The sequence below is a fragment of the Nyctereutes procyonoides genome, unplaced genomic scaffold, assembly GCF_905146905.1.
Source record: "Nyctereutes procyonoides isolate TBG_1078 unplaced genomic scaffold, NYPRO_anot_genome, whole genome shotgun sequence".
Lineage (NCBI taxonomy): Eukaryota > Metazoa > Chordata > Mammalia > Carnivora > Canidae > Nyctereutes > Nyctereutes procyonoides.
This window is the reverse complement of record NW_026575126.1, coordinates 38822904-38835835: the sequence shown is the minus strand read 5'-3', so window position 1 is coordinate 38835835 and position 12932 is coordinate 38822904. Positions and strand designations below refer to the sequence as shown.

The 12932-nt window shown below is 57.5% G+C and overlaps 1 protein-coding gene and 1 pseudogene across 1 annotated transcript; one reads left to right on the top strand and one right to left on the bottom strand.

Annotated features, from left to right (window-relative positions):
• Positions 1 to 3636: 3636 nt before the first annotated feature.
• Positions 3637 to 7440, bottom strand: NPW (neuropeptide W). The gene is made up of 3 exons (XM_055340664.1): positions 7429 to 7440; positions 4031 to 4596; positions 3637 to 3832 (listed from the first exon to the last, which is right to left on the bottom strand). Exons 1-3 carry the CDS (start codon positions 7438 to 7440, stop codon positions 3748 to 3750), a joined length of 663 nt encoding a protein of 220 aa, XP_055196639.1. The 3' UTR covers positions 3637 to 3747.
• Positions 7441 to 10507: 3067 nt separating this feature from the next.
• On the top strand, positions 10508 to 11919 carry LOC129519900 (homeobox protein NANOG-like; annotated as a pseudogene).
• The last annotated feature ends 1013 nt before the right edge of the window (positions 11920 to 12932 follow it).

Sequence of the window (12932 nt, the reverse complement as noted above, 5' to 3'; positions counted from 1 at the left end):
ACCATGGGGCTCTTTCTCAGCCTCAGATACGGGAAGACAGCTGACCTGTGGTCTCCCCCTCAGCCTGCCCAGCCCTATGGGGGCAGAACCAGGCTCAGCTCAGGTCCCTTCCTTGCTGCTCCTTCTCTCCTCTCCAGTGCCCTCAGTCTGGGCGCCCAGCCCCCGCCGAAGCACTGGGCTCTCCTCTGGGCAGCCTCCTGGGCCCCAGCCCCTTGGGTATCCACACCCTGGCTGCTGCCCCTAAAAGCCACTTAGGCCAAGGCTGTATGGCTGCTTCCCCACCGCTACCTTTACGTTCCTGGCTGAGGCTGCCATAGGCTCCTGCCTAGCTGGCCGCCTCTGTCTGTTTGTCTGTCCAGAGGCTGCCTGTCTGGCCTGTGACTGCCTCTCTGGACCCAAGCTGGTGCCGCTGATCCTGGAAGCTGTAAGGATGGGTGTGGCAGTGCAGTCTAACATATACCCTACATGGAGCTTCCAGGTTACCCCATAGCAACCAAGACCAGCCAGGCCCTGCCAGGATGAGGGAGTCCAGGGAGGTAGCTGATGGGAGACCCGCAGGCTGGGAATAGAGAAGCTAGGAACCCCCTGCCCAGGAGACCCCCAGGCTGGGGGTAGAGAAGCTAGGAGCCCCTGGTCCTCCAGGTCAGGAGCCTTGGAGATTCCACCCCCCTCCTCCATAGGACAGGCACTCCCAAGATCAGCCTCAGCCAGTCTGTGAAGACCGATGTGAGCAGAACAAGGCTGGAGGGAGGGGTAACCGGGGGCATGTGGTCATAGCCAGGGGCCAGGAACAGGGGCATCAGAGCACAGATGCCCCAAAGTGAAAAAGGAGCTGAAGAAGTACCATAGAAGGTAACAGAGTAACACAGGCAGCCTGAGACAGTGAAAAGGGGGGTGGGCGACAGCCACAGAATCAGGCAGCTGGGGAGAGGAGCAAGTACATTCCCAAGGGCGAGCGAATGGAATGGGTGAGAGGGAACTGGGTCAGTGTGGAGGAGCAGAGGCCGGGGAAGCTAACCCAGTGGCTCTCCTGCACAAACTCCCAGGCCCTTCCTGCAGCCTCGGGCTGAGATCCGAGTGAGAGGCAGAGAAACAGGCAGAGGGAACAGAATGGACCAGGGCCCAAAAGAGCAGACGGGAAGGTGCTCAGGGGCTGTAAGTCGTTTGGGGCGGCAGGGCAAAGGGCCCCGAGGAGGTGATCAGCGAGGCCAGGTGGCAGGTGACCCCCCCCCCCAACCCACCCCCTATGCCTTAGCCGGGCTCCTGCCACCTTGCGACACAGGGGAAGTAGACCTTTCCAGGCTTCCCTCTCCTGGGCTGTCAGAGGGTCCACCTGGGGTGGGAGGCCCGGTGCTCCCTTGGCGGAAGGGGCCCTTCCTCTGAGCTGGGACCCCACCGAGCTGCAGCGCCCCGGCCATGGGCGGAGCCTGGCGGAGGCGAGGACTCCGGGTGCAGCAGTGGGGCGGAGGCCTGCTCTCCGGCCCCGGGAAGGGTTGGGGCCCGTCTGTGGGGTGGAGCCATGAGCTCGACACCCGGGTAATGGCCCGGAGCTTCCCGGGCCGGCGCCACCTCCCTAATGGGCATTAATTGCCCCACGGGATGACGGGGTCTCGCTTATGGCCTCCTCCGTCAGACTACACCAGGCCTCTCCTCAGAGCCCGAAAGTGGGGCAGGCAGGACCAGCGCGACGCAAACACAGCACGACGCCAGGAGCCAAGAGGCAGAGAGAAGCGGAGCGGACCACCGAGGGAGGCGGTGCAGGAACCCGCCCGCCCGCGCCGGCCCCGCCCGCTCCAGGCCGCGGGCGGCGAGGGGGGTGCAGCCCCAGAGAGCAGCCGCGCGGTGCCGCCTGCCGGTTCTCAGTGGAATTGCTTCGTCCGGGAGGCTGGCCCAGACCCCGCAGCTCTGGCGCCAACTCGGGTGGGGACTGGGGTGAGGCCGGCGCCCTAGGGCTGCCTGCACTGCAGGGGCACAGGGGTTCCGTCAAGCTGGTAGGCAGAGAAGCCGAGCCTCTGCCAAGTCCCTTGTCGTCCCTGCTCTTTCCTTGGACCTGGCACCCACCTCCCTGGACTGGGGTACCACCAGGCCACGTGAAATCTAGCACCTCACCAAATGCTCCAGTGCTGGTGACCAAACATATGCCGACCACTTAGCACCCGGCGCTGGTGAGCACTGGGGAAATATCGCTCAAATCCCTGGAAACAGGGATTGGTATGCTTTGGTAAGGGCAGGCCCAGAGCTGGCATGGCCCCGAGGAGGGCATTTCACACGGCCTGGAGTCCTTCTGGGTGGACCATGGGGCTGTTCTGGAATCTGCCCAGAGTTCCTGCAGTCTGTGTGGGGAAGGGCAAGGAGCAATGAGGCTGGGGGGCAGGGCAGCCCTGTGGCCCACCCCAGAGCATGGATTTTGTGCCATTCGTGGTGGAGAGTCCTTGAGGTGTTGTGCACTGGAAGTGAGGCCGGGGCACCCATGGTTTGAAAGGCCAAGTTTGGCGGGAAGCAGAAACAGGAATGGACTTGGAATGCAGAGAATGGAATGAGTAACCTGTGGCCACCTGTTCCCTCAGTGCAGAGCCTGGAATCAGAGTCAGTAAATCCAGGGGTCAGTCCGTAAGTATTGGGAGGGCGGAGCAAAAAAGAGCGCCCACATTAGGGGAGAACATAGGGAGAAGAATGCCCCCAGGAGTCGAGCAGGAATTGCTAGTAAGAGAAATGGGGCTTCTTCCAGAGGCCAAGGAGAACGTGGGGGCTGGTTCCATGTGGGTATCTGGAAGCTAGCCAGCTCAACAGGCCCGGGGCCACCCCTCCTCCAGTCCTTGCTGGGTGCCCTCAGGGAAGACCTTGCCACATGGCCAAGGGAGGGCCCCAAGGAGTCAGAGCCCATGCTGAAGAGGGTCGACCAGGAAGCAGAAGGGTGGAGGGCCCCAGACTCTGTAAGGGGGCCACGTGGAGAGAGGTGCTTATTCACCCCCGGCAGAGCATATTTACATGGGGGGGGGGCGGTGGAGCCAATAACAAAAAATGCAGAGGTGTTGGGAAGTGGAAGGTTCTCTGAGGAGGCACAGAGCCCTTCCTCCCTAGGAGGAGAGCATGACTTTGAAGAAGGCAGCTTGGGATTCTCACTTCCTCTCCAGAAGCCACAGGCTGAGGGGAAACAGGGATGCAAAGGAGATGGGGTTTGAAATGAATACTGGGAGATGGGGGAAAGACTGGATGGGCTGCTGGGTCTTAAGGTCCCCAGCATGGTGAGGGGGCTTTGGCTCAGCTGGTAGGGCATGAGTGCCTGCCTTCTTTCTGGTGGGTGGCAGTGGGACTCAGGGTCTGACTCGCGCCGACCTCGGGTTAGACCTCTCCTGTCCTGTGATCCCCTGGGCCCTGGTCTGATGACCCTGCCCCCACACAGGAGGGGCAACACTGGCGGAGAAGGAGGAAGGGGACCTGCGCCCCAGCAGTGTCTCAGCCTCTGTCCCCACCTTCGGCCACCCCACAAGCTCTTACAGATGGAAATGATTAGGAGGGGGCATCCCCTTGGCGGGGAGAAGGTCCTGGTGCTTGCCAGCGCCTGAGTGCAGCTGCTTGCCCCCTAAAGCTAGGTGCCAAGTGCGCGTCGGAGCGGAAGGGCGGCACACACGCGAGTGCATGAATCAGGCAGCTTTTATTGACCAGCCAGCCAGGCGGGAGCTGAGAGCCCAGGAGGAAGAGACTCCGCCTGGGTCAGAGCAGGGGCAGCGCCAGCAGGGGCTGTGCTCAGGATGGCTCTGGGGAGCGGTGGGGGCCCGCGAAGGCAGTTGGCTCCGCAGACCATGGCTGAACAGGAGGCACTCCGAAGGCTCTAGAAAGAACAGAGCAGAACCTTAGGGAGAAGGCTGCGCGCCCTCCCCTACACCCCCCACCCCCGCCCTCAGGCTGGAAGGGCGGGAGACTCCAGGAAAGCCCTTCTGGGCAGGGAGTGGGAGACAGCGAGGTCGTGGGGGGCAGCCCTCTCCGCACGCGCCCACCGCAGCCGGCCGCCCCCTTCCGCGCCGCGTACCTGGCCTGCTTCTCCGGGCTCCGCCGACGGGCGCCCCGCAGCGGCTCCAGTCCAGGCGCGGGCTCGGCGGCGCGCGGACTCCGGGGTGCACGGGCCGGGAGCGCAGCGCGGGAGAGCCGGCGTCCCGTCTCCAGCAGCTCCGGAAGCCCAGAGGGAAGCAGGAGGGCGCCGCGGGGCCCGGGCGCCGCCGACCCGGCGTCCCCGGCAGACGGCCCGCGGAGGGACGCGCCCAGGCCCGGGGTGTAGGAACCCGGGAAGCCCCCGGGAGAGGCGGCGGGGCGCAGCGCTCGGCGCCACAGGTAGGGCGAGCGGCGCAGCCCCACGAGCAAGCCCGCGGCGCGGCCCACAGTGGGGTAGCGGGGACTCGCCACGTGCTTGTACCAGGCGCCCGCGGGCAGCGCCAGCAGCAGCAGCAGCAGCCCCGGCCCGAGCGCCCGCCGGCCCGCAGGGCCCCGCGGCCCCGTGCCCCGCGCCAGGGTGCTCGGCTGCCGGCCGCCCGCGGGGCAGGCGGGGGCCAAGTCGCGGGGTGCGCTGCGGGACTGCGGCGTCGGGCCGCCAGGGAGCCACTATAACAGTCGCCGGCTCCGCCCCTGTTCGCCCCCGCGGTACCCGCTGAGCTTCCCAAAGGTAGGAGGAGGAATGGGGGGAGAAGAGCGGCCCAGGCCCCTGGGGCAGAGGCGTGGGTTAGCCGAGCATCTTCTCTCAGTGGGTGGGCCTTCGCTGTGCCTGGGACGCCCCTGCTTCCCCCCCCACCCCCGCAGGCCACTCTGCATCCTCCCCGCCCCCCAAGAAGAACTGTCAGGACACGGGCAGGGGGGTGGGGGGGGGAGGACACATGGGCAAGGGGATGCCCCCTTCGCCAGAGCTCTTGCAGGTTGGGCTCCAGCAGAAGAAAGACTGGGAGGCTAGAGGAGCCCTAGTGGGGTCAGAAGAGCTGCATCATTCGAGAAGCCTCTGTATCTCTCTCCTTTTTTTAAAAAAAAATATTTTTTTTAAGATTTCATTTATTTATTCATAGACATGGGGCGGGGGGGCAGAGATACAGGCAGAGGGAGAAGCAGGCTCCACACAGAGAGCCTGACGTGGGACTCAATCCTGCATCTCCAGGATCACGCCCTGGGCTGCAGGCAGCGCTAAACCGCTGCGCCACCGAGACTGCCCTGTATCTCTCTCCTGAGGGCTGCCTCTTGTGCCCCCACGCCTTCCTATCCTCTCCCGCCCCAGCAGGTGGGAGCCCATCAAGCCACTTCCGAGCTGCAGCGGGATGCTTGCAGCCACAGGCTGGGCCACATGAGCCCTCCCTGAGATGGTTGGCGGTTCCCCATCGCTTCCAGAATAAAAAGGAAGCCCCTCTTCTGATGCCAGCCCTGGCCTGGGCAGGGTAAGGCCCTGTGGTCCTCCAGCCTGCTCTCTGGTTGTGATCCCCCCCCCCCTTTCTGCCCTCACTCAACGACGTGTGATGCTGCCCACGTCTGTGTTTCTGTGCCCAGGAAGTCCTTCCTTCCGAACCCGGCCAGCTCACTACTCACCGTTCAGGGTCTGCCTACGTGGCCCTCGGCCCTCCGTCTGAATAGCCCTTCCGAGGATTCCTCTGTGGCTGGATGGGTTTAACCACCCTATCCAAAGGGCAGAGCCTGACCCCATTCTTGCCTGAGCACCAGCCCTGGAAGGATGCAACCCTCCCAACAATCAGACCTCACCCCACCCCCAGCAACCACACCACTGATGAAACACTTTCTAGATCCCAGACGCCAGGGATCCTGAAATGTCTCATTTTGACCTCCAAACAACGCCATGAGGTGCCATGCCAATTTTTTTCAAGACTTTATTTTTAAAAAGATTTTATTTATTTACTCATGAGAGACATAAAGAGTCAGAGGCACAGGCAGAGGAAGAAGCAGATTCCCTGGGGAGCCCGATGTGGGACTGGATCCCCGGATTTTGGGATCAAGACCTGAGCTGAAAGCAGATGCTCAACCGCTAAACCACCCAGGCATCCTTCAAGATTTTATTTTTTAAAGTAATCTCTATACCCAACATGGGGCTCGAACTCACAACTTTGAGATCAAGAGTCGGAGAGTAAAGCACAAGGAAAACGGACTTGCCCGGATCACCTGCTGGGTCAGCAGTGGGGTGAGTGAGGTCTGACTAGACACCCCCCCCCAAGCATGACAGCACCAGTTAGGGACCTAACTGCAGTTCCCCACGGAAACTGGCCCTCACCCTCTGCCTGTCTCTCTAGCAAAAGGGAAGGTGTGATTCTGGGAGTCAAGGGGCCGCCAAGAGGCTGGGCGTGCCGAGGAGGGGCCCAACTTGGTTGCAAGGAGCCCGGGGGTGGGGTGGGGGGTCAGTTAGAAGCAGCCGCAGCCCTGCCTACAAAGGGCCTGTGGCAGAGCAGAGGGGTGAGCCCTGAGCCCAGCGCCCTGTGCTTGGGGTGGGAATGGGGGGGAGGGTGTGTGCCTCAACCTCTCCCTCTGCATTTCTTCACTTGCAAACCGGGAGTGCTGAGAGCCCCTACTCGGCTTACTGTGAGCACTAATGCAGGTGTGGGGCTTGGCTCTGGGGCTCTGGCTCTTGCTGTTACTGTTCCAGGGGCGGACCAGCCTCCGAAGCTGTCGGTAAAAACGCTCTGAAGGAGGGGTGACCGCGCGGGGACCGGTGGAGAGGGAGCTGCGGGGGTGCACCTGGAGGGGGCCTGGAGGACCACAGGGAACCTGGAGCCGTGTGCGAAGCAGCCTCCCTGGGGGCCCCTTGGCCTGGAGAGCCGCCTGGAGTGCACGGTGGGCGGGCAGCGCGGCACAACGCAGGCCACCAGGGTCCCCTGACGCTGCACATCCTTGGAGCTAAGAGTACTTGTGTCCCCTCACCCCCACCCAGCTCAGTGGGGGAGGGCCTGGGCGTCCTCTGGAGGCAGCCCAGTAGGACCACTTGTGGCTCGTGGGCAATGGGGTCTGAGATGGTGGGAACGCCAGGTAGAGCGAGGTACCAGCCCGATGAATCTCCCAATCCCGGTGGTAAAGTCCCCTGCGCGATGCTGCCTCCGTATCTGAAGTTTAAATACCTGTCCCGCTAGGTTATAGCCTGGAAGCCCAGCAAGGGGCACGAAAGAGGGCCCCCACTGAGACGGAGCTGATGGAGCAGGGCTCCTGCCAGGTGACAGTGTGCAGAAAGCCTGTGGGGACAGAGCCCGCGACTGGGTTGGCATAGTAAAGCAGACACTAGTCCTGGGAACTCCTGATTTGGGGTACAGAGGACAGCCTCTGTCCCCTGCCCAGCTCTAAGCCCAGGGCCAGGTGACAAAGGCTCCCCACCCTCCCCTGCACAGGGATCTGGACCTGAAGTTCCACAGTGGGAGGGGGTGATGAGCCCCCAAAAGCTGACTCATTTCCGGGACTCACCTCTCCCTTCATCAGGCAACACCCTCCTAGAAACCAGGGACCATGGCTTGGTGCTGTCTGCATGCGGCCTTTCCCTGCACCACACAAGCTGCCAGCCGGCCAGGACCACGCAGGGCCTCAACCCTGGGCTCGGGGCCTGGCCCCACAAGCACTCCATCCTAAAGCTGCAGTGATTGAGCAAATCTGTTTTGTTTCCTTTTTTAAAGTTTTTTTTTTTTTTTTTTTTTACTTTATTTATGACAGGCACACAGTGAGAGAGAGAGAGGCAGAGACACAGGCAGAGGGAGAAGCAGGCTCCATGCACCGGGAGCCCGATGTGGGATTCGATCCTGGGTCTCCAGGATCGCGCCCCGGGCCAAAGGCAGGCGCCAAACCGCTGCGCCACCCAGGGATCCCTTGTTTCCTTTTTTAAATTATTAATTTCAATCAAGGTAATTTACATTATTGGGATCCCTGGGTGGCTCAGTGGTTGAGTGCCTGCCTTTGGCCCAGGGTGTGATCCTGGAGACCCGGGATCAAGTCCCACATCGGGCTCCCTGCATGGAGCCTGCTTCTCCCTCTCCCTGTGTCTCTCATGAATAAATACAATTTTTTTTAAAAAAAGATAATTTACATTATGAATATAACGCTAGTATAAGGGAGAAAACAAACCTGTCCCTGAACCACTCTCTCACATCCCAGTCCTGCTCTGCATAGGCAACGACTTCCGGCTCCCTCAGCTTCTAGTAGTTAGCCCCTATTTAAAAACCATAAAAAAAATAATAAAAAATAAAACTAAATAAAACCCATAAACTTGGGGATACCCGGGTGGCTCAGTGGTTTAGTGCCTGCCTTCGGCCCAGGGCGTGATCCTGGGGACCCGGGATCGAGTCCCACATCGGGCTCCCTGCACGGAGTCTGCTTCTCCCTCTACCTGTGTCTCTGCCCCTCTTTCTGTGTCTCTCATGAACAAATAAAATCTTAAAAAAAAAAAAAAAAAAGCGCTCTGGTTCCGTATGCATAAGCGCGCGCCCACAGCCCAGGTCAAGATAGCCAAGATTTCGGCTCCCAGGGAGCTCCGTCTGCCCCCTCCTAGCCACACCAGCATCTCCTGGGACCTGCGCGCACCTACTCAGCGTGGTAAGCGGGGGAGGACAGAAGTTGCAGAGGAAATGAGGGACACTCCTCAGCGGACCTTAACAGATGAGACAGGGCAGCCTGGGTGGCTCAGCGGTTTAGTGCCGCTTTCAGCCCAGGGCGTGTTCCTGGAGACCCGGGATCAAGTTGCACGTCAGGCTCCCAGCATGGGGCCTGCTTCTCCCTCTGCCCGCCCCCCCCCCCCCCGTCAGGAATTAAAAAAACAAGAAAAATATGATGAGAAGGTCCTGAATCCTGCAGGTGGGGCCCAGCGTCAGCGTGGGTTAAGTGAGGAGGGGTGACGCCCCCCACCCGCAGCCTGGGAGGAGCCGCCTCTGGAGGGGAGGAGATGGATTCTCACCGAAGGAGTGCACCCTACCTGCACTTTGCTTTTACCCCACAGACACCCCTTTTTCTGGACTTCTGAACTCCCTAAATGAAAGATAATACATCTGTGTTGTTTCAAGCCTCAGAGCTTGTGATTTTTTTAACCGTGGCAATGGGAAAGCAATGATCCAGTAGACGCCAGTAAGGCTGCGACCACCACAAGTGTCTCTTTTTGGGGTAAAACCACCCCCGCTTGAGAACCATGGGCGCTCAGATTACAAACCACCACTTTCTGATTTGTTTTAGGCAGCATCAGAAGGCTTCCTACAAATTTAGATGAAGCTTTGGTCCTCTCACACCCTCTCCATTCTTCTGCTAGGATTTTGTCACAACTTTCGGTTAAGTCACTAGCCGGCGTGTTAGCTCGGCTGCATGATACGGCTCTCTACTAAGCCAAGTAATGCACTAGGATTACATTTCCATTCTCACCGATTGCTTTTCTCTTTGCTTGTTTTGGTATGCACTTATTTTGCTCTTTTCCCCCAAAGGCTCCGATAGGCCAAGCTCCTCGCAAGGACTTTTCCTGAATCTCAAGCATGCGAGGGAGCCCTGACCAGGTTTACTCCGGAGGCATCCTGCTCCCCTCATCCTTGCCTCCACCACGTGGGCGTCACCCCACACTCTGCTTTGGCGTTCCTCCCGTCTTCTGGATGCCAGTCATCTTCCAGCTAGGATTCCCTGACGTTTTGGAAACACGAACCCTCCGGTAGTTTCGTGTGAATGGGGACGTGGGAGCTAATCTGTCCCGCTTAGGTCAGAGTCTGTATGCCTAAAGGAAAGATTTTTCTGGGCATAGAATTTGTGGATGGATGGCCTACTCTCTCAGAAATGTGAGGGAATTTCTGGCTTCCAGCGTCCCGGGAGTAAAGTCCTATTGTCAATCCCCTTTCAGGATCTCTCCCTTCCTCCCCCCTCCTCCCTCCAGCTCTGGTTCCTCGGTAAACCAGGATGACGTCACCTGCTGAGGGCCTTTCCCCCTCGGTTGGGGCCTGTGTGGAGACACGTCCTCCGGTTACAGCCCGCACTGCCTTATTAGTTCTTGGATAATCTGTGCCTCTGACATCTGTTAATTAGATATCGTACCTTCTAGATTCAGAGTTCCAGCTTCTTCATTTCCTGTGTTTTGCTGGCTGGGAGATTTCTCCAACAGTATCTTCTCCGTTTACTCTCGCATTTTTACTTATGTTTTTAATTCCTAAGAGCCCTTTTTTCTTCTGTCTCGTGCTTATTATTGTTCAAGGCATCCTAGTCATTTCACAGAAGCAGCATCTTTTCTGGAAATATCAAGGACAGCTTGCTTTTTTTTCAAGTAGGCTCCACACCCAACGTGGGGCTGGCACTCACACGCTCTGCCCAATGAGCCAGTCAGGCACCCCAAGCACACTTCCAAAGCCTCCTTTTGCTCTCTGGGTCTCAGCTTGGTCCATCTTTCACACTGCAGGCTTTCCTCATGAATCTGGAGGGCCTTGGCCTCTGTCCCCATGTAGGAGTGAGACCTGGGGGGTTGCAGCCGCTGTTCTGGCTCAAGCAGCCCGAGCACTACAACCATCACACCTCTGGCAGCTACCTGAGCGACATGAGTGCGGATCCAGCTCCACCCCAATGCCCGCCTGGCCCCCAAGCACCCAACTCTAGGGACCCTTCTCCAATGCCTGAGATTTACGGGCCCCGAGAAAATCCTGCATCCTTGCCAATGTCCTCTGCTGAGACGCCCCGCGCGGAGACCGTCTCTCCTCTTCCATCCTCCATGGATCTGCTTACGCAGGACAGCCCTGATTCTTCCACCAGTCCGTGGGTAAAACTCCCACCCACCTCTGGAGAGGAGAGAACAGCTAGGAAGGAAGATGCGACCCAGGGCAAGAAACGGAGGATGAGGACTGTGTTCTCTCAGACCCAGCTGTATGTTCTCCATGATCGATTTCTGAGACAGAAATACCTAAGTTCCCAGCAGACGGAAGAACTTTCCAACATTCTGAACCTCAGCTATAAGCAGGTTAAAAACTGGTTCCTGAACCAGAGGAAGAAAAGCAAGAGGTGGCAGAAAAGCAACTGGCCAGAGCAGAGCAACACTGTGACTCAGAACAGATCTGCCACCACGGAATACACAGGCTTCTATCCCTGTCACCAGGGGTACCTGCCGAACCCTTCTGGAAACCTCCCACTGTGGAGCAGCCAGGCCTGGAATAACCCGAATTGGAGCAGCCAAACCTGGAACAGCCAATCCTGGAGCAACCACTCCTGGAACAGTCAGACCTGGTGCCCCCAAGCCTGGAACAACCAGGCCTGGAACAATCCACTCCACAACTGTGAAGAGGAATCGCTGCAGCCCCCCATCCCAGTTCCAGCAAAATTCTGTGGGTGATCTGGAGTCCATCTTCGAAACTGCTAGGGAAAGCCATGGTGTCCTACAGCAATCCACTAAGTATTTTAGTACTCAGCAAATAATGGATTTTTTCCCAAATTACTCTGAACATTCAACCTGAAGATGTGTGCTGATAAGTATATTATTCGATCTCAATTTGGGCAGTATTATTTCTGATTGGATTTGTCTTTTAGGGTCCTATATCTCTGCCTCGATAGTGTCCTATTATGCTGAATGTATCCATTGAGGGGATATGATTGGAGTCAAAGGTTTCAGTAGCGTTGGCTGCTATGGACAACATGATAAGATGTTTCTGGCTATAGATAACTAGATGTAATACTAATTCAGGTATCTTTAGGCTGTAGATTATATCAAGAAAAGGAAGTAAAAATACAAAGACCGGTGATAAAGGATAATTGTATTTTCTGAGATTGTGAGTCTTGTTTTCATCACCTCCATTAACGGTGAAGGGTTAAGCTATATACAATATGCTTCATTGGTTTCCTCTGCCCTTTGTGATTTACTAGAATTGTTAATTTGTTCATTCTAGTAGTTGTAGAAAGATGTCTTGTATTTTAATGTATCATGATAATACTACCAGTTTGGATGGCTTAAGTACAAATAAAATACCCACTTTTACCTTCAAAAAAAAAAAAAAAAAAAAAAAAAAGGAGTGAGACCTGGATGCTCTTCCTGTGGGGGCGTGGCTGTGCCAAGTGGTTGCCAAAGCCATTCCTCCTTCACTGCAGGCATGGCTTTTCCTTCAGTAATGGGGTGGGCAGTGAGGCCTTCTCTGGAGTTGGCCAGCTTCTCCAGTGGGAAGTGTAGGGGGTGGACCGGACACAGGAGTCAGGGCAGGGAGGAGGTTCCAGGGCCCTGGGTTCTGTGCACTGACTCACAAGCACTCTGGAGTTCAGTTCCCTGCCTCAGTTTATCCTCAGGGAAGCTTCTCATCAGCTCCCCCCCACCTCCCCAAGGTCTTAAGGATACTTTGTAAAACAAGTGACTCATCTTCCTGTCTATCCTCTTTCACTAGCTGCTTCCTCCCTTCCTGTTCTCCTTGCCCTTGTGGACAAGCCATCTTTTACTCCCTTGCTGTTACTTAGTGGGGTTCTGTGACACCAAGAGGGCATATGGACGTGGCCAGTCCACCAGATTTACTTGGTGTGACAATTCCCGTTTTGCAATTGAGTAAGCCAAGGGCCAGTGAGCCAACCAAAGTTCCCCAGCAAGTGAGTGGCTGAACTGGGGCTTCAAGCCCATTTCTGTCTGATTCTAAAGTCCAGGGTCACTCCCCAACAACACAGATTTTTTTTCTAGAAGGCTTCAGATTGGACTTGCCTCCTTTGATAGCAGAAGGGAGGCCTGGAGTGTGCCTGGTCCCCAAGGAAGGGAGGAAGCCCTCCAACAGCTGCAGGGGCCGGGAGCCTAGTATTCACCAACATCCACTCCACAAACCTGCCTTATGCTTCCCAGCGCCAAGCCCCCAGAGCCCAGCCGGGTGTGCCCAGGGAAGACGACACGTTCCCTGCATGATTTTTCTTTTTTTTTTTTTTAAATCTTGAACTATTTTTTTAATTAATTAATTTATTTATGATAGTCACAGAGAGAGTGAGAGTGGCAGAGACAGAGGCAGAGG

Bases quoted from the DNA above. Each gene is read 5' to 3' on its own strand.
- NPW (XM_055340664.1), bottom strand. The intron at 3,833-4,030 runs GTACGCGGCGCG...TGTTCTTTCTAG, and splicing joins AGCCCGGAGAAGCAGGCCAG to AGCCTTCGGAGTGCCTCCTG.